We start from the raw sequence: 18598 nt of genomic DNA, 5'->3' as shown, positions 1-18598 counted from the left end.
GGATTGGGCCATTAAATGTCCAATGGTGACATTGGGACTAGGTATTAATAATTTAAATAATGCTAGTCCTAGGCCAATTAAATGTGCAATGGGGGTTGGCACAACTAATGTGAATGGGCACTAGTTGACGTTGAGAAACCACTTCTTTAGTTTACATACTTCATTTTACCTATAAATAGGCAATCACTTCATTCATTCACCCCCCCTTCTAACCCCACCCCACCCCCCCCCCCCCCCCGCCCCCCCCCCCCCCCCCCCCCCCCCCCCCCCGCCGCTCCCCGCGCGCACTTTAGTCATTCTTTACCCCTCTTCCTCTGTCACTCCGACATTCTTACCTCTTTACTCTGTTGTTGCCCATACCCCTATTGGAGGACATTGCAATTCGTGGTCACCCTTCCTCTTCTCCTTCAAGCGCCTTGTTTTCATCACCTTACAAGTTGTTTTCATCTCCCATGTGGCGGCCTTCATTGCTTGCATTTTGGGATTCGAGTGATTCGTTAAGTGACAGTGAAAACCTTAGTGACCCAAGTGATTAGTGTGGGTGACATTGGCAAAAGTTTTATAAAGTTATGACGGACATGCACATGTGAGTGCTTGGTGTTAGTTTGGGTCTAGGCCATTGATTGGGCCATTAAATATCCAATGGTGACATTGGGACTAGGCATTAATTATTTAATTAATGCTAGTCCTAGGCCAACTAATGTGTGTGGCAATCGAATGTCCACTGGGGTTTATTATGATTAATGTGAATGGGCACTAGTCAACGTTGAGAAATCACTTCTTTAGTTTACACACTTCATTTAGGGTTTTTCACTGACAACCCCTAAAAGGGTTGGTGCCAACATTTTGGTCACTTTTTCAGTGGGCAGCCACATAGTGGTGTATCACCCTAGATAGCTTATGCTTTTACATTCATTTACCATCACATTCTTTGGTCACCACCCCCACTTCAGTCATTCTTTACCCCTCTTCCTTCGTCACTTCGCCACTCTTTCCTCTTCACTTGACTACTGCCCATACCCCTATTGGAGAACATCGCAGTTTGTGGTCACCCTTTTACTTCTCCTTTGGCGCCTTGTTCCCATCACCTTACAGGCTGCATTTGGAGGTTTCCATCCCTGTTGGCGTCATCTTCAGATTGTTGGCGACATCATCTCCCACTTGGCGACTATCACACTACTTGCATTTTGGGATTCTCCACCTGGTGTCACTCCTATAGGCTACTCACGTCATCTCCAGTGCTTTCCACATCTCTGTTTTCAGCTTGGATCGTCTCTCCCATGCTTGGCGTCAGCTCACACATCACTGGCGTCAGTTTTTTAGGGCTCAAACACTTGCGTTTACAACTCATCACTCCTAGACATCTACGTTTGCAGCTCCCAAGCTTCTGGTGTCATCTTTCATTTGGCGTTTTGCTGCCTGCCCTTCTCCCTGGCATGTGAGGACTATGGTTTGCTCCCTTGATAGGTAGTGATCATCTTCTTCATCTTTGACGGCATCAAAGGATTACGGTTTGCTCCCTCGACAGCTGTCCTTCACCTTCTAGTGATTACTTCAATAGCCCATTGCTCGGAGGAGTGCGTTTCGCTCCCTTCACTATGCAGATTCCCCACAAGTGTTGCTGCCTAATTTAGATAGGACAATGAAGTCATCTTCTGAGCTTTGGCTTTGTTGTATCAGCTTTTCTTCTCATAGCATGATTCAGTACATCATCATCGTGTTCTTGTATTTTTGAGTTTCTCTTCTTTCTCAGTGTTTGCCATATACACACTTTGTGTTTCTCCCCGCAAATCCTTCCGTCTCTCTAGTCTCTTTGTCATTTTTTGATAGTCAATTCTTGGGCAGGGTCAAATGGTTAATTAATTAGTTTTTAGAAATTAAATTCTGAAAATTACTTTTCAAAAGCTGCCAAGTGGCAAAATACGTTGCCACTTGTCAAAATTCCCATCAAAATGCAAGAAGGCTGTTGGGTGTTGACTGAGGGTAACTCTAGCATTCAGAAGTTGAGGGAGGGAGGAGCCATCAGATGAGCTGTGAGAGAGTGATAGCTGATTGCATAGCATGACAGGACAAGGGCAGTAGGCTTCCTTTTGTGCTTGAGTGAGAGGTAGCATGGTAGAAGAGGAGGGCTCATTAGTTGCATTGAGGTTTTACCCCCTGTTTGAAGCAGTTGGCGCTATTAGAATTGCCTATAGAATTTGAAGACGGATCAACATATATCTCTTTGTACTTCAAATTAGAGCAATATAGTCAAAGAAATACTACAAGGGGTGCTAGTTATTGGGGCCAATTGGTTGTCGGTTGTCCAAGATTAAGGGGGCTAAGTGTATATTTTTAGAGTTGTGTGGTTAATGCTTGCTGTAATTTGAGTTAAATCAAGTTTATACCACCCTTGCCAAGAAGGAAGGTTGGTTTCATCTACCCTGGACTTGGGAGATGTGAACTCTTCTTCTTCGGGGTGGTATGATCTTGTGCTTGTGCAAGAGATAGTCGTGGGCCATCCAACACTTTGCTTGGTAGATGGTGGAGCATCTAAGAATTTGATCCAAGACTGGTTTGTGTCGAGAAATACCTTCTCCACATGATAACAACCCGAGGATTTTTGGATTGAGTTCGTTCTAGAAGCGGAACCTCCCTTGAAGGCACCTTACCGAATGAGCAAGATGGAGCTTGAGGAGCTTCAGGTACAAATTGAGGATGTTTTGGAGTGGGGGAGCTCGTATCTGTGTGTGAATTACAGGCACTTAACAAGCTCACCATCAAAAACAAGTTTCTCTTGTTGTGGACAGATGAGTTATTGGGTCAATTAGTAGGCTCAGTGATTCTCAGCTAGTTGGATTTGAAGTTCCGTTATCACTAGATTTGGATTAGTCCAGAAGATACCCCAAATGTGGTATTTTGGACTCTGTTTGGATTGTTCGTGTTTGTGGTGCTTCCTTTTAGGCCGTCCACTGCATGTGCTTACTTCTCTAGACTCTATGGCTAGGGTGTTGCAGCCCTTTCTTGGGAAGTATGTTATTGTTTTCCTTGATGATTTCTTGGCCAATTGCAAGTTTTGAGAGGACATTATGATTACTTGTGGTGGATCTTGCAGTTATTGCAAGAGAATCAACTTTTCTTGAATCAGAAGAAGTGTAAATTCTTTATGATGTTGCTCTCTTCTTTGGGGCACATAATTTCTGCCGGTGTGATTTTTTATGAACCCTGAGAAGGCCAAGGCAATCACGGAGTGGCCTTGTCCTAAAGATGCATTGGAGATTTATGTTCTCGTGTAGATGCCACACGATAGGAGTTCCAATGGATGGAGATAGGAGATGGACCAAGCTTTCAAGAAATTCAAGGCTCTGTACTCTTTAGATCGTGTGTTGAGATTGCCAGAGCTGTCCGGCAGCAAGGTGGCTGATTGTGGCAGCTCATGAAGAGGAAGGAATGGGTTCGAGAGTTGAGCTGGTCCCACAAAGTTGCCAAATCCATTGTGGAACCAATCTGGTGATCCACAATGGGATGGGGAGTAGGAATAGTGATGATCTCATAGACCAATTGTGTCGAGGATACAGTTGATCTTGCATGATAAGATGGCCCAATTAGAGCCATCCAACTTGTGTTTCTTTGGGAGTTTAAGGAGAATGGGCACTTGTACATGGGGTGCCATAATGGGAAGGAGGCCAGTCACGCCTTGCATCTCAACCAACCAAGCTCCTTGAAGACTGCCCCCGATCTCTAGCGGAAAGTGGTATCTGAACTTCAGTGTGCAAGGGACTCCGTATTAAAGGCAGGCATTTCTTCAGACTGTTGTGCAAATTTGTGTTTTGGACTGCTTTCCACTTCAAGGTGTGAAGATGTTGCAGGCTCCTTCCTTTCATCAATCAAGTTTTCCCCCTGAGATGGATTTCTAGAGTTCAGTGCCTGCTTCAATTTGTGGCTTGTATGCAGGGAGTTGGCTCACAGGTGTTCCTAAACCCAGTGGAATAAAGAACTAGGAGTTGGTTGCGCTAGCCATGCAGTATTAGCAGGATGATTGGTGGTGTGTTTATGAGGTGGAATTTACTTGTCCAAAGTTTGGACTTCCACATGTAGTGTACCTTTGCAGGATGTCTCACCAGTGGCTAATGTTCTAGTTGGTAATGGAGGGACACTTGGAGCAATTTTGTCCCTTTGCAGATGTTTTGGCTATGGTGGGTTTGTTTCATGGCAGTAACAGTTACCCAAGATCAAAGGCACTTTTCGGGTGAAGATAACGGTGATGGTTTCTGGAGCTATTTGCGTTGAAAGACGGTAACAGTTCTTCACACAAATTGAAACACAGCAGCAAAGGACATGATGGACATATTATATCCCTTCAGACCCAGTTTGGTAGAAAACCCTAAAAGGTGATCAATGTGAAGAACAGTCTCTTATTTGTGGACTTCAGATTGTATGTGGATACAGTATAGACGACACAGGGAGATGCTAATGAGATCGACTAGATGGTTCGCTTGCTGACTGACTTGATGCATTTTTGTTCTGGTCTTGGTGGTTGTTTTATGCATGGAAAATAGATTTCAGTCATTTACACCCGTGGATTAGTTTTATAAAAAAGGATGTCTGAGTAAATATATATTTAAAGAGCAGAAACTATTCAGGTTGTAAAAGAAACAATTAGATGTATAATAGTCAAGATGAAGAAGCAGGGCTTGTGAGGTGTGTGACAGCAGTCAATTGCTGTCCACATTCTAGTGGAACAATGTACACAGGGATTAAGAAAATGAAAGGGTTGATGATATGTGCATGTAACAAAATGCATGGAGAAAAAGATGACAGGAGTATGAGACTGAGGGCTGATGAAAATGGTACCGGTTAAGAGGCACTATTGGACAAACTAATTCATCAGTACACTTTCATATCTTTAATTGTGCAGCGGCAATTTTTCTTGTTAATGTTAAAAGATGGCACAATGGTTGAAGGTGCAGCTTTTCAATTGAGCAAAGGGATTTATTGATGATGATGTTTTGAGTGCATAATCTTGATATCGGTAGCAACATGCACTGATTTGGTTGAGAAATTGTGAACCTGGTAGTGCTGCCCTTAAGTTGACCCAGTGCATTTTTCAAACGTTCCCGCAAATTGAGTGGTGTCAGTGATGGGAATGGTGAATCAACTGTTGATTTGGGTGTTGTCCTCTAACTGATTAGTTTTTCTGGTGTCAGAAATGTATATAGTGCCATGAATGCCCTACTACTTGCAGAAGCAATAGTTTTTTAATATCTTATATACACAGATATTGGCAAGGTCAAGCTCTTGCAAATCCCTCTTCTAAATGGCTTCTCTTGAAAATTTAGCACCTTGTCAATTTTTTTGTTGATGGTTCCATGAACAGTAATACTGTCTGTAGACGTCAGATAAAGAACTGTGAGTTTTAAAATTTTCAAAATTCAACTCCTATTGAAGATGGAAATTATGAAGATAGAAAAGCTTGCAGTTCTTTAAGCGAGCTCAAGTGTGGCAGAAAAACTTTGTGTAGGTTGGATACATTGGAAGTACTGTACAGATTACTAGTCAAAAAATTCATGCTATTATCTGTTGCATATTCAAAACATTGCAATTGTAACACTCGATGTTTATATTTAATGTTTGTCTCTAGACATTCTAGTGACAGTTTTGCCTTCACACAGGAAACTGTTCTTGGTTGCCAACGAAAATGTGAAGATGCTTTGCAATCCTTGCTTCTTCTTGGAGCCCGGCCACCTGTTAGGCGTCTTGCTGCAAAAGCTCTTATCCAGATAATTGAGAAAGGGGACAGCATTTCTGTGTATTCAAGGGCAAGCAGTTTGCAGGGCTGGCTTTCAGAAATGAAAAAGGTCGATGCGGCTAGTTACATTGGTAATATGAGAAATGTATATTTCACATGAATAATGTCTACCAAATATCTCATTTTCCAGGTCTGAGAAAAGGCATAAAGTAATTCTTACATGCTCAAAGATTTTGAGGTGCTGTTGGTTTTGCAGGAGCTGCCCATTGCCTTGGTGCTTTATATTGGTCCTATGGTCAAAGAATAACATCAGGACTGCCTGAGACAAGCAATATTGTCGTCAAGTTGCTGAAGTTCTCTGAGGTATTAGATTTTTCAAAGCTTCCCAGTACACAAAGGTAGACATAGTTCTTGAGGGGGGAGGGGGGGGGGAGGGGGATGATTGGGGCAGCTGCGTTTGGAGTGCACTTCAGTTAATCAGATTTATCACTTGCTTATTAGGGATCGTTATTTATTGGCAGCTAAGGGCAATTGTGTCTAGAGCCTTTGTAAAAGCAGGACATGGTGGACATCAAGTATTGTGGAGGGATGGTTCAATAAAACTCCATTCAAGTGCAAGGTCTTTCTTTGGAGAATGCTGATTGGTGCCTTGTCTCTTGATTTAACTCCATTCAAGTGCAAGGTCTTTCTTTGGAGAATGCTGATTGGTGGCTTGTCTCTTGATTTAACTCTCTCTAGACAAAATATCTTTAATGGCTCTTGCTTCTTTTGTACCACAAGTGTGGGGTCTTCTTGGTATAGGCTTCTTTCCAGTCCTGTGGCAAGGAAGATTCGGTCTCTTCTATAACAGATTTGGTGACGAGTGGTGGGTTTTGTTTTGCGTCCTTGTGATTGGGTGTTTGGCAAGCCAAAATTCTCAGATCCTGTGCCGCCGCACATGAAAATAGTGTTCCACTTTCTGCGTTTTTGGGGATGTTGGCATAATTGGCTCACTCAGAATGACTTTACTTTTGACTCCCATTCAGTCATTCAAAGCTACATTGTTTGATTGAAAGGAGTTCTTCATTGGCGGCTTGATATGGTGCAGCATGCAAGGTTTCTCTGCCAAGAGGATTTGGTCTCATGGCATACTACAATTTCCTCCGTTAATTTGCTGTCTTTTAGCTCATCTGTGACTCTTTCACTTTTTCAGTAACTAACGTAATTACCCTTTGAGAGAGAGAGAGAGAGAGAGAGAGAGAGAGAGAGAGAGTATATTAACGTCTCTAAAAGGCCAAAGTGGCCTATGAGACCAAAGCAATACATACAATGATAGTGTGTTTCTCATCTGGAATGAGAAAAGATGAAAAACATGCCTATAAGACTTAAAAAATGAAATAGTGTCCTATAAAAGGGAAACATGTCAATGATCTAAAAGTGAAAGTAGAAAAAGGAAAACTCTCCATCAATGATATGTTTGTCCTCTAAAGGAGGTGTATCTTTGCATGGCTGAGGCATCTCGGCATCTGTCGCCTGTGGCACTCAATGATGGCTTTAATATGTCTGTGGTGTGGATGTCTAGGCCTTCGTCCGGGTGGACGTGGGCGCCTAGACCGGCTAAGTGCCACTGCTCTATCCAAAGGGACACCTACAGATTACGGTCCAATGATGATGTACTCCTGTAGGCTGTGGGGCAGTAATAGTGGTATCTGCCATACTTTGTCGTGTATCAGTGAAAAAGTCAGTGACTGCTCTCTGTCTATGTGAGCCGAGCTGTGGGGGTCTCCTGCTCCATAGAATTGTTGCTCTGCGCCTCTGGAGCTCCAAGAGGAAGAATCCCAAGCATCTCTGATTCTCAAACTGCATGATCCGTCTCAGGGATCCAAAACCCTCTCGAAACAGACAGTGGTATCTACCTCGTATATCATAACACACACACACACACACACACACACACACACACACACAGAGAGAGAGAGAGAGAGAGAGAGAGAGAGAGAGAGAGAGAGAGAGAGAGAGAGAGAGAGAGAGAGAGAGAGAGAGAGAGAGAGAGAGAGAGAGAGAGAGAGAGAGAGAGAGAGAGAGAGAGAGAGAGAGAGAGAGAGAGAGAGAGAGAGAGAGAGAGAGACCTGTGCACTGTCTGTCCTGCGATCTGACCTTGCCTACAATTTGTGCCAGACTAGAGCGACTCTGCATTGTTGCATCCCTGTCGAGCAGCAGCCACACACACACACACACACACACACACACATACACACACACAGTGCATCCTGGCAGGAGATGTTACATTTCGCAGTTTGGCGCCCTCCTGATAGTCGTAAGGAGGACAATTTGCTACAAGCAGAAGTACTGGCCTCCTCTAGGTTGTTGGATTGGTCGGATGAAGATTTGCAGAGAGACAAGTTTAATCGGATGGCTTGTTTGGGGTTGCAGACTCTCTTTGATGGTATTATTCTTGGGCAGCCCCGTCTTTATTCTTTCAGGCATATTTGTCAATACTTTCGGGTGCCTCACGGATATAGTGACATTTGGTCATCCATACAGGATAGACTTCAGAGGTTTGCTCCCTTGCCTACATTACAGCCATTGCAACCATGGCATGACTGGATGTTTGTGCTTCCTGATGATTTCGAGAAGAGTCGGCTAATCAGATATATCATCAGATGGTGGAGGCTAAGAAATGGGTCATTGGGAAGGTTAACAAATTGTGGCATATTCGAGATAGTAAAAAGAAATGGCAGGAAAGATTTATACAACTTTGGAAATCTAAGGTTCCATATTAGGGTAAAGTGTTCATGTGGAGGCTGCTCATTGGGGGTCTTCCAACTAGGGATGTGCTATGTGCCCGAAAGATTTTTGCTGGTCGTTGTGTATTTTGCAGTACATGTGATGAGACATTGCTTCATCTCTTTGTCTCTTGCCGTGTTGCTCGGCAGATTTGGAGTTTTATTTCCCACGTGTGGTCTTCAGCAACTTAGCAACGGATGCTTGCTGGTTCGTGGATTATGGGAAACATGCCCTCTATGTCTTCTTTGCCTTCAGATTATTCATGCCTTTTCCATTTCTTTAGTTGGACAGCCCTGTGGCATATTTGGCGCACTTGTAATGCCTTTATTTTTGATTCGGTATCGGGCATCCATGGTCATGTGGCCCGTGTTCGTGGTTTAGTGCTATGGCAAATCTCTTCTATGATATCAGCTGACCTGGTTCTTCCTGACATTGCTGCTCCCTGGTTGGCTATTGTTCGCTCTACTCTTGCTGTCCTTTCGGTGTGATCTCTTAGTGGTACTCATGTAGAATGGTTGTTTTGATAGCCTGATGGCTTCATTACAGTTGTTTCCTTCCTGTTTGGTTGGCTTGAAGGCCCGATGTAAATATTTCCATACATTAATATACTCTTATTCATGAAAAGAGAGAGAGAGAGAGAGAGAGAGAGAGAGAGAGAGAGAGAGAGTGTGTGTGTGATAGAGACCTCTTGTGGCATTGATATGGATTTTTTGGATTGGCACTTGGTTGGGATACAAGGTAAAGATGATTTGGATTTGGATAAGGAGTCTTGGGTTGAGGACATCCATGAAGATGTTGAAGGCGATGAAGTGGGCAAATGTTGCAAGATAGCGAAGGATCCTACAGATATGATTATTTTGGAATCCCCTCAGTAGGGCGGTTGCCATCCTTTGTAGGAGCAAGGGGACAAGTACCAAGGTGAGGCGTCTTAGCAGGCCGTGTGTACCCCTTCCCTGTAGACTGATCATACTCTTCAATATATGCTTGCTAGCACGAATAGTCTCATGCGTGATTATGCATATCCAAATGATGGAAAAGCAAGCTCTTTACCGGATGGTGATCTTGTGGTGGCGGTCATGGGGACAAAGATGGTATTATAGTAGATTGGTGCCTTTCATGAGAGGATAGCCATCTTTTGTTTTATAGGAAGGGTTACTTTGATTCCCCATATTAGAGTGTGGCTACAGCCCATACTTTTGACTGATGATGCAAGTCAGATTGATGCTTTAGGGCAACTGCAAGCCCCTTTTATAGAGGAGATTTATGATGGTTCTAAAGGGTTTTTTGAGATTCTCTTTCGTTCTTCAAATGCTCACACACACACAATGTAGCGTATCCGTGTGTTTGTGGATGTTCAGTAGGTTCATGCCGTCCCATGGAGGAATTTTAGGATATTCTTAGGTATGTAGGTCTGATCTGGGTGGAAGTGGTTAATTTCCCTTCTCACAGTTGGTGGCTTCTTCCTCTTGTATTGAGGTCTCTAGGTCAAGTCTTGGTGGAGCCCCGTTTGGCCTACCAAAACAGAAATTGAGCTTGCATGCTTTGGGATACTAGCAAACCTCGTCCCAATAAACTTCGTGTTGAGACACCATGATTGGCTTTTGAGCTAAAATGGGGAACTTTTGCAGGACATTGTTTCAAATGCGGCCAGTTGGGTCATTTTGTCTCTAAATGTGATTATGCTCTAGAGGGTTTGTAGCATGGTTTGGATGTTGAGGTGGATATGGTACAATACTCCACTTCTCCCCCCACGCCTCTGGGGTAGCACGAAAATGCTAATATATATTCACTTCAGGCTGGGCTCGTGGCTGGTCAATCCTATGTGTGAGGATCAGGTGCCTAAGGATGCTCGTTGGGTTTCTGTGGTCAAACGACATACTTGATAGGAAGCTCGTTCAGCTCCTGTGCATTTTGCTAATGATAATATCACACAAACTTTTCAACATAGGGGTAAAGGTGTTGGGTGTAAAGGCCCTTTACGCTCTCTCATGTATATATTACTTCACACACGTGAACTCACCCTAGCGGGTGTAAGTGTACCATACCCTAAGTATAAATACATTCTTTTATTCTTTGTGTGTACCACACTGGTACACACCTATTCGTCGACTCACTCTCACACTCTCTCATTGTTCAACAATGTTCAACATCTCGATTGATGTGCATGCTCTATCTACTTATGCTTCTACTCATCAAACTAGTATCAGAGCAACATGGTGCAAGGTGACAGCCACTGCAGACAGTGTAGTCATTGTCATTGGGAGCAGGTAACAAGCGTAGTCGACAAGTGCAGGCAACCAGAGAGTGACAATTGTTGGGCCTAGGCGACACGCAAGCAAGCAGTGCAGGCGTCAAACAAGGCCAGAAACAGGTTGGATGGGCGGTGTCAGACGGGACCTGCTTGTGACCAAGACCAACGCATAGGAATTGCATGCAACCAGGAAGGTCAACGGCGCTCGCGACATGATGGTTTGTCACAATTGTGGATTATTGACAACGGTGCTTCATTTCTTGTAACTTCATCTTTGGAGTGTTATCTTCTTATGTAGAAGGTAATCTTGGAAAAGTCTACCTTGGCAACAATCATGTATGTGATATTGAAGGAATGGGCACCATACACCTGGCTCTTGAAAATGGTCAGGAATTGATCCTTCATGATGTTAGGTATGTACCTGGCATCAAGAAGAGCTTGCTTCTGTTGGGTAGCTAGACAACAAAGGTTACTTTACTACTTTTGGTGGTGGAGTGTGGAAAATACAGAAAGGATCTATGCTAGTCACTAGAGGTGGTAAAAAAGGGACTCTATATTATCTCTACTGCAAGGCACTTCTTGGAAATTTTGTTGCAGTTATTAAAGTGCAGTTACACATGGAGTTATGGCATAAGTATCTTGGACACATGAGCCAAAAGGGTTTGCAGACACTTTCTTAACTTGGAAGAGTTGATGTGAAAAACTCAAAGCTTGACTTTTGTGATGACTGTGTTCTTGGTAAATATATAAAGAGTCCATATTCTCATAGAGCCTCTAGGAAGGCATGTATCTTGGATTTAGTCCATTCTAATGTATGCACCATGCCAATAAAAACTCATTGTGGTTTCCGTTATTTTGTGTCTTTTATTGATGACCATTTTAGAAAGCTATGGGTTTACTTGCTTAAGTAGAAAAGCGAGGCATTGGATGCTTTTAAAAAGTTTTATGCATAGGTTAGTACTCAAAAGGGTTTAAAATTAAAATGCATAAGAACAGATAACGGGGGAGAGTATGTATCTAAAGAATTCAAAAATTTTTGTGATGTCAATGGGATTAAATGGGAGCTTACAACTCTTTACAATCCGTCATCTAATGGTGTGGTTGAGCGAATGAATCGCACGTTATGTGAGAAGATTCGGTGCTTGCTATCCACAGCTAATTTCTCGCAATTGTTTTGGGGAGAGACACTTCAAAAACCGTGGTGCATATTTGCAAGTGATCTCCACATCGTGCGCTTGAAAGTGGCATCCCTGAAGAGGTTTGGTCTGGCAAACTTGCTTCATATGACCACTTAAGGGTTTTTGATTGCGAATGCTATGTACATGTGCTTGTTGGTAGCAGAAGTAAACTTGACATGAAATCTCATAGAGGCATCTTTATGGGTTATGGAGACGAAGGTGAAATGGGCTATAGAGTTTGGGTTCCAAGTATGAAAAAGGTGCTACGCAGTTGGGGTGTGGTATTTAATGAGTCAAAGTTGCTGAAAAATGTCACATCTAATGACTTGGACAAAAAGAAAGCTAAATTTCAGCATGATCAGTCACTTGAGCAGCCATCAGGCACTACAAATTCAGCTCCTTTTAATGCTGATTATGACAATAAGCGTATCGTTATTGAGCCAAATGAAAGTGGGTAGCAAGGGGATGCTGAACATTAGCTTGAGCACCAAAATCAGCATGCCGAGAATGAATTACAGAAGCCTGAAATTGTATTACTGCAACTTGAACATGCAGTTCAGTAGCCAAACAATGAGGTCATTGACATTCCCTTGGATGTGGATCCATTACTTGATAACACAGATCATTGGGTAAGAAGATCTTCATGTGTCAGAAGACCTATGCAAAGATTTGATCCTTCTTTGGATTGCATTTTGCTCATAGAGGAAGGTGAGCCTCTTACGTATGAAGAGACCTTATCATGTGAATTAAAGAAAAAGTGGGAGCTAGGTATGCATGAAGAAATGAAGTCATAGAATTAGAATGATACTTGGGATTTGGTTACATTTCCCAAGGATAGGAAAGCCATTCCTAACAAATGGGTCTATAAAATCAAATGTGTGGATGGCAAACCCAAATACAAAGCTAGACCTGTGGCTAAGGACTGTATACGAAAGGAGGGCATTGATTTTTAGGAAATGTTTTCTCTTGTTGTCAAAATGACCACTCTTCGAGTGTTATTTACCATTGTAGCATCTATGGATCTTGAACTTGATCAGATGGATGTTAGAACTGCATTCCTGCATGGTGATCTGGAAGAAGAGCTGTACATGAAACAGCCCGAAGGTTTAGTTATACAAGGAAAGGAGCATTTGGTACGTAAGCTTAAGAGAAGCTTGTATGGTTTGAAACATGCTCCTAGACAATGGTATAAAAAGTTTGATGCCTTCATGCTCTCACATGGATTTAAAAGTAGTGGAGATAACTGCTTATATATTAAGAAGGTTGATGATGGAAGCCTTATTATAATTGTGCTTTATGTGGATGATATGCTTATTGCTGGTAAGCATAAAAGCTAGATTAATGCATTGAAAAGACAAATGAATTCAGCTTTTTCCATGAAGAATTCGGGTGCAACTGAACATATTTTGGGCATGCATGTGACACGAGATAGAGAGCAACAACTCTTATTTCTCTCACAAGAAAAGTACATCAGCAAAGTACTTGATGGTTTTTCTATGATTGATGCTAAGCCTCTTGGTGTATCTTTTCCACCTTATCTTAAGCTTAGCAAGGTAGATTGCCCAAAAGATGATAAGGTAGCCAGCCCTATGAAGGGTGCTTCCTATGCTTTAGCTTGTGGTTCACTTGTGTATGCTATGGTTGCCACTAGACTTGACATTGCTTATGCAGTGGGAGTTGTAAGCAGGTTTATGTCAAATCCTGGCAAAGCACATTGGGAAGTAGTGAAATATATTACGGTACCTTAGGGGCACATAAAGAAAATGCATTTGCTATGGCAAGGGTTCGTTAGATCTGCAGGGGTATTGTGATGCAGACATGGCAGGTGAGCAGTTTCTTGGTGCTCTAGATTGCAAAAGATGGTAGCACTCTCTACCATTGAGGCTGAATATATTTCAGCCACTGAAGCTTCAAAAGAAGCAGCTTGGCTTGGCATTCGGTCAAGGATTTTGGGCTGCCCACCAAAACACTTGTACTTGGATGTCATAGCCAAAGTGCTGTATGCTTGGCTAAGAATGCCATGTTTCATGCACATATCAAACATATTGATGTTCGGTATCATTTTATCAGACAGGTTTTGGATGATGGTCTAGTCACCCTGACTAAGATCAAATCATAGGATAACCCTGCAGATGTTCTAACTGAAAGTCTTGCAAAGGCTCAACATGAGCATTGCATTAGACTTGTGGGAGTTGGTTAAAGGTTCGCTTAGGATCTTTAAGTGGGAGGTTGCTGGGTGTAAAGGCCCTTTATACTCTTTGGTGTATCTCCCGTGTATATATTACTTTACACACGTGAACTCACTCTAGCGGGTGTAAGTGTACCATACCCTAAGTATAAATACATTCTTTTATTCATTGTGTGTACCACATTGGGAGACACCTATCCGTTGACTCACTCTCACATACTCTCACTGTTCAACATCTCGATTGATGTGCATGCTCTCTTTGCTTCCGCTTCTACTCATTAAACTGATTCTACTCAAAATCCCAACCACAATCTTCTCGGGCATTTGTAGTTGGAGTGGTTGGTAAAGGTGCTACAGATTCTACTTTGAGGTTTGATGCTCATGGTAGGTTGTTGCCCTCCCAAGGTGCATTCTATGTCAACAACATTAGTTTTCCCCCCTCGTGCATTGATTTGCTGGATTGCAGAGGGTGTATCTTGTGGATGTGATTCGCAGTGAAATGCATAGATTTTAGGCCGCAAAATGAGTGAATGCAAGAGGGAAAGCGGTGATCCAGTAGATCTTCCTCTCTTTGTTTATCATGAAACTTTCCTTATGGAATGCCAAAGGCGTTTTGTCGCCTAGTGAATAGTATAGATTGTGGAGGACGGTTTTTGCTAGTAATTGGGATGTTTTTTGTGCGGTGGAGCATAAACAATACTTGTTGGTAGGTTCTACCTATGTATACAAGGACTTTACGATATTCTTAAGTGGTCGTGTTCCTCATAAATTTGGAGAACTTTGGAGTGATGTTGGCTGTTCAATCTTCACTACAACTTTTATTGGTTTGTTAGGATGTTCGGGGTAGACTCTTGGTGGTGGAGATTATGTATGAGGGGGAGGTCGTGTGGTTGGTAGGTGTGTATGCACCTAATACAGCTCAAGACTGTCATTAGCTTTGGGAGGATTTGTAGTCTCTTTCCATGGCTTGTTATAGGTGATTTCAATGTTTGTGTATCTATGGAATAGGCAACTTCGCCTCACTTTGTTATGGATGGCCCTGAGCATCAAGCATGGGATGCTATGGCTGCCATGGCTTTGAAACAAGACATGTGGTCGTGGTTACACCTTCAATGAGTTTGGTTCTACATATTGATGTCTTTAACATTCGGAAACCTAGGCCTGACTGGATAGAATGTACATTTGCTAGAGTGATTTCTTCGTTCCAAGAGAAATTGACATAGGGTGGAGAGGCATCACGTCCTTTTGGATCACTATCCCTTGGTTTTGGACACAACTTATTGGTCGGTGCATGCCTTCAAGGCTCTTCTTGCCCGCTTGGCTTTTACGTTTCAATCAATCTTTTCTATTGAATGATAAGTTTTTTGGGTACATGCAACAGTTGATTGGTCAATTTAGCATGCATGTTCTATTTGGGGGCATTTATGTATGGCTTGTTTTTAGGGATAATGCATGTGCCTTGTTCTGATAGAATGGTATTCAGCATGCTGCTATTTTTCATGCTGAATTGCAGTATTTGCACTCTTTGTTGGAACATTCACTTGGTATGCAACAGGCTGGGGACAACTTTGATGATTTGGCCACTTATTCTGAATGGTTGATATGCAGAGTTCAAGCTTTATAAGAGGAAGAATATGCTAAGTTTAAATTGCTGGCTTGTTTGGATGCTTTGCATGATACTGATTGTTAGAATAATCATCTTTTTGCTTGTGTGTGTCAAAAATATGCTCGGGAGAATATTGTGCTATTGATGAACGAGCAGGGGGAAATGGTTGTTGAGCCCTTGTCTATCATTCAAATGTGCCTTGATTACTATAGATCTTTGTTGGGACCATAGAAAGTTTCCTTTTTGATTATGTTCTTTTTGCTCGAAGATACATTTGTGACTTGGCTCGAAATCAGGTCAAGTCTAAGTGGAGGGAATTGATGTAAGCAGATATCACAGAGGAAGAAGTGGAGGAAGTCCTATGCCATTTACCCTGTAGGAAAAGTCCGATTTGGGATGGCCTCCCTAATGAGATGTTTTCAGCCAATGTGGAACAGCTTAAGGACCCGTTGACTTGCCTTTGTCAACATGTCTGGAGATTCAGATTGATGCTTGCAGATTGGAAAATTGCAATTATTTGTTTGCTGCCCAAGGTTCCTTCCCCATCTACTTTAAAGTAGTTGAGGCTCATTTTGGTTATGGGTTCAATATATAAAATCTTTTTCAAAGTCATTGCCAATAGATTGTAGAAAGTGTTTCCACAGTTGATTAATCTTCATCAGTATAGGATCATTAAGGGACCAAACATTATGCATAATATTTTGAATGTTCAAAGGGGGATTGATTATGCCAAAGATTTTGGCCAATAAGCAAGTAATCATGATCCAATTAGATATTGAAAAGGCTTTTGATCATGTCATCTAATCCTTTACGTTGCAATTGATGTCTACTGTGGGATTTGGTCCCTGCATGAGTTATGTTATTGACACTATCAGTCAAGATGTAGTGGCACATGTTGCACTTAATGAGGGAGTCATAGAAGAGATTTCTTAATCTCATTCTCTTTGTCAAGGATGCCCTCTTAATTCTTTATTGTTTGCATTAGTCACTTGTCCCATGCTTTCTTTGCTTGATCGGTTGGCCGAGGATGGGGAGATTGTTGGTCTATCTCTTCTCAGTGGTTCTCAAATTTTGGGTCAATCTTTGGTAGATGATTTCTTTATGTTTCTCAAGGTTGATTGATCGGGCAATGGCAATTTGGAGTTTGTTTGGTTTGGCCTCAGGCCTTTGCATTAATGCTCAAAATTCAATATTGATCTCTTGTACAGGGGTAGATTTGCAAGAATTGGGCTGGCAGAAAGCTGTTGTTTCCAAAGGAGATATTATACAGCATTTGGGATATCCCATTGCTATGGATGTCCCTCCCACAGCACTCCTTGATTGGATGTCCTCTAGAACTCAAAGTGGCACAATCTATCATGACTAGTATGGTCTCTTATTTCCTACCCTTGTTTCCTTTTACCAAGAAGTCTCTCTTGGAATTGGTGTAGCCTATCTGATTTATGTTATGGAAAAAGAAAGGCAATCATTTGGGTCAAGTGTGGATATCTTGGCAGTATAGTACTCAGAAACAGTTGGGTGGGGCTTCTTTATTGAATCTTAATCTTCACATGACAGCTTTGAGAATGATGCGTTTGCAAGCCCTTTGTGTGCAAACTCATCCTTGGACGAATGTTGCAAAATTCTTTATTGAAGAGATCTGTATCGCCCATAGTCGCACGGTCATCCAGGCATCTTGGTGGCATGTGCTGAATTCTACAAGGCCTCTTAAATTGTCGCAGTCATTTCTTCTGACTCATTTGAATGCCTCTCGTAAGAGAGACTTCTTTTATAGTTTGGCGTCCTCACGATCTCCAAAAGGAGGCTAATTTATTACAGGTAGAAGTATTGGCAATATCCAGCTGCTTCATTGGCCAGATAAAGCTTTGTAGCGATATAAATTTAATCTGATGGGGTTGCAATCGGTACAAGATGTTGTCATTCCTGGGTAGTCTCGTCTTTATTCTTTCTGGCGCATATGCCAACACTTTTGGGTACCTAGAGGCTATAGCCATATGTGCTTGACCTTGTAGAAGTAGCTTTAGTGGTATAATCCATTGCTTGCTTTTCAGCATGCTCCATTGTGGCATGATTGGATGTTTGTGAAATTGGATGACTTTTAGAAAAGATTAGCTAATCAAATCTACCACAAGATGGTAGAGGACTAGCTATGGATCACTGAGAAAGCAAATAAAGTTTGGCAATGCCCGGGATAGCAGAGAGAAGTGGAAGGATAGACTTCTTCAATTGTGAAGGTCAAAGATTTCTTATCAAGGAAAAAATTGTGGGTGGAGGCTACTTATCGGTGGTCTTCCTATTGAGGATGTCCTATGCGCTGCTGCAAGCTCTCACGTAGCCATTGTGTATTTTGCACTACTTGTGATGAGATACTGATTTACCTCTTCATCTCTTGCCCTTTGGTGAGACTGATTTGGAGCTTTGTTTCCCATGTGTGGACCTTGGCGACTTGTTAGCAGCCGGTGCCCGTTCTTGGGTCTTGGGCAAGATGCCTTCATTGTCTTCTTTGCATTTGGATTATGTCTGTCTTTTCCAGTTTCTTAGATGGACAGCTCTTTGGCACTTTTGGCGTATGTGTAATGCCTTTATTTTTAACTCAGCCTCGGGTATTTGTGGTCATGTGGCCCGTGTTCGAGGATTACTCTTATGGTAGATTTCTTTCATGATTTCAACAGATGTAGTCCTCCTTGATGTGGCTGCTCCTTGGCTGGATATTGTTCACTCTACTCCAATTCGCAGCCACCATGATATTTATGTGTTATTTTGTAGTACCCTTTTTGCTTTGACTTGTGCTTAACAAGATTCTAATGGCTAGGCAGAAGGCCTGAATGTGAGGCTTGTATCCTTTCTATTTGGATGGCTTGAAGACAGGATGTAAATATTC

The 18598-nt window shown here is 42.3% G+C and overlaps 1 protein-coding gene across 2 annotated transcripts in view; it reads left to right on the top strand.

Annotated features, from left to right (window-relative positions):
• SWEETIE (HEAT repeat-containing protein) overlaps nucleotides 1–18598 on the top strand; it is a 255929-nt gene that overhangs the window by 11200 nt on the left and 226131 nt on the right. For both annotated transcript variants that reach the window (XM_087694844.1, XM_087694845.1), the window contains exons 2-3: nucleotides 5652–5859; nucleotides 5985–6091. In XM_087694844.1, the coding sequence (XP_087550970.1) occupies nucleotides 5652–5859; nucleotides 5985–6091 (315 nt within the window). The remainder of the gene's footprint in view (nucleotides 1–5651; nucleotides 5860–5984; nucleotides 6092–18598) is intronic.

The sequence above is a fragment of the Lygodium microphyllum genome, chromosome 15, assembly GCF_053477565.2.
Source record: "Lygodium microphyllum isolate KBCC chromosome 15, Lygodium_microphyllum_v1.1.10, whole genome shotgun sequence".
Lineage (NCBI taxonomy): Eukaryota > Viridiplantae > Streptophyta > Polypodiopsida > Schizaeales > Lygodiaceae > Lygodium > Lygodium microphyllum.
The sequence above is the reverse complement of the archived record's forward strand: the minus strand, read 5'-3'. Positions and strand labels throughout refer to the sequence as shown.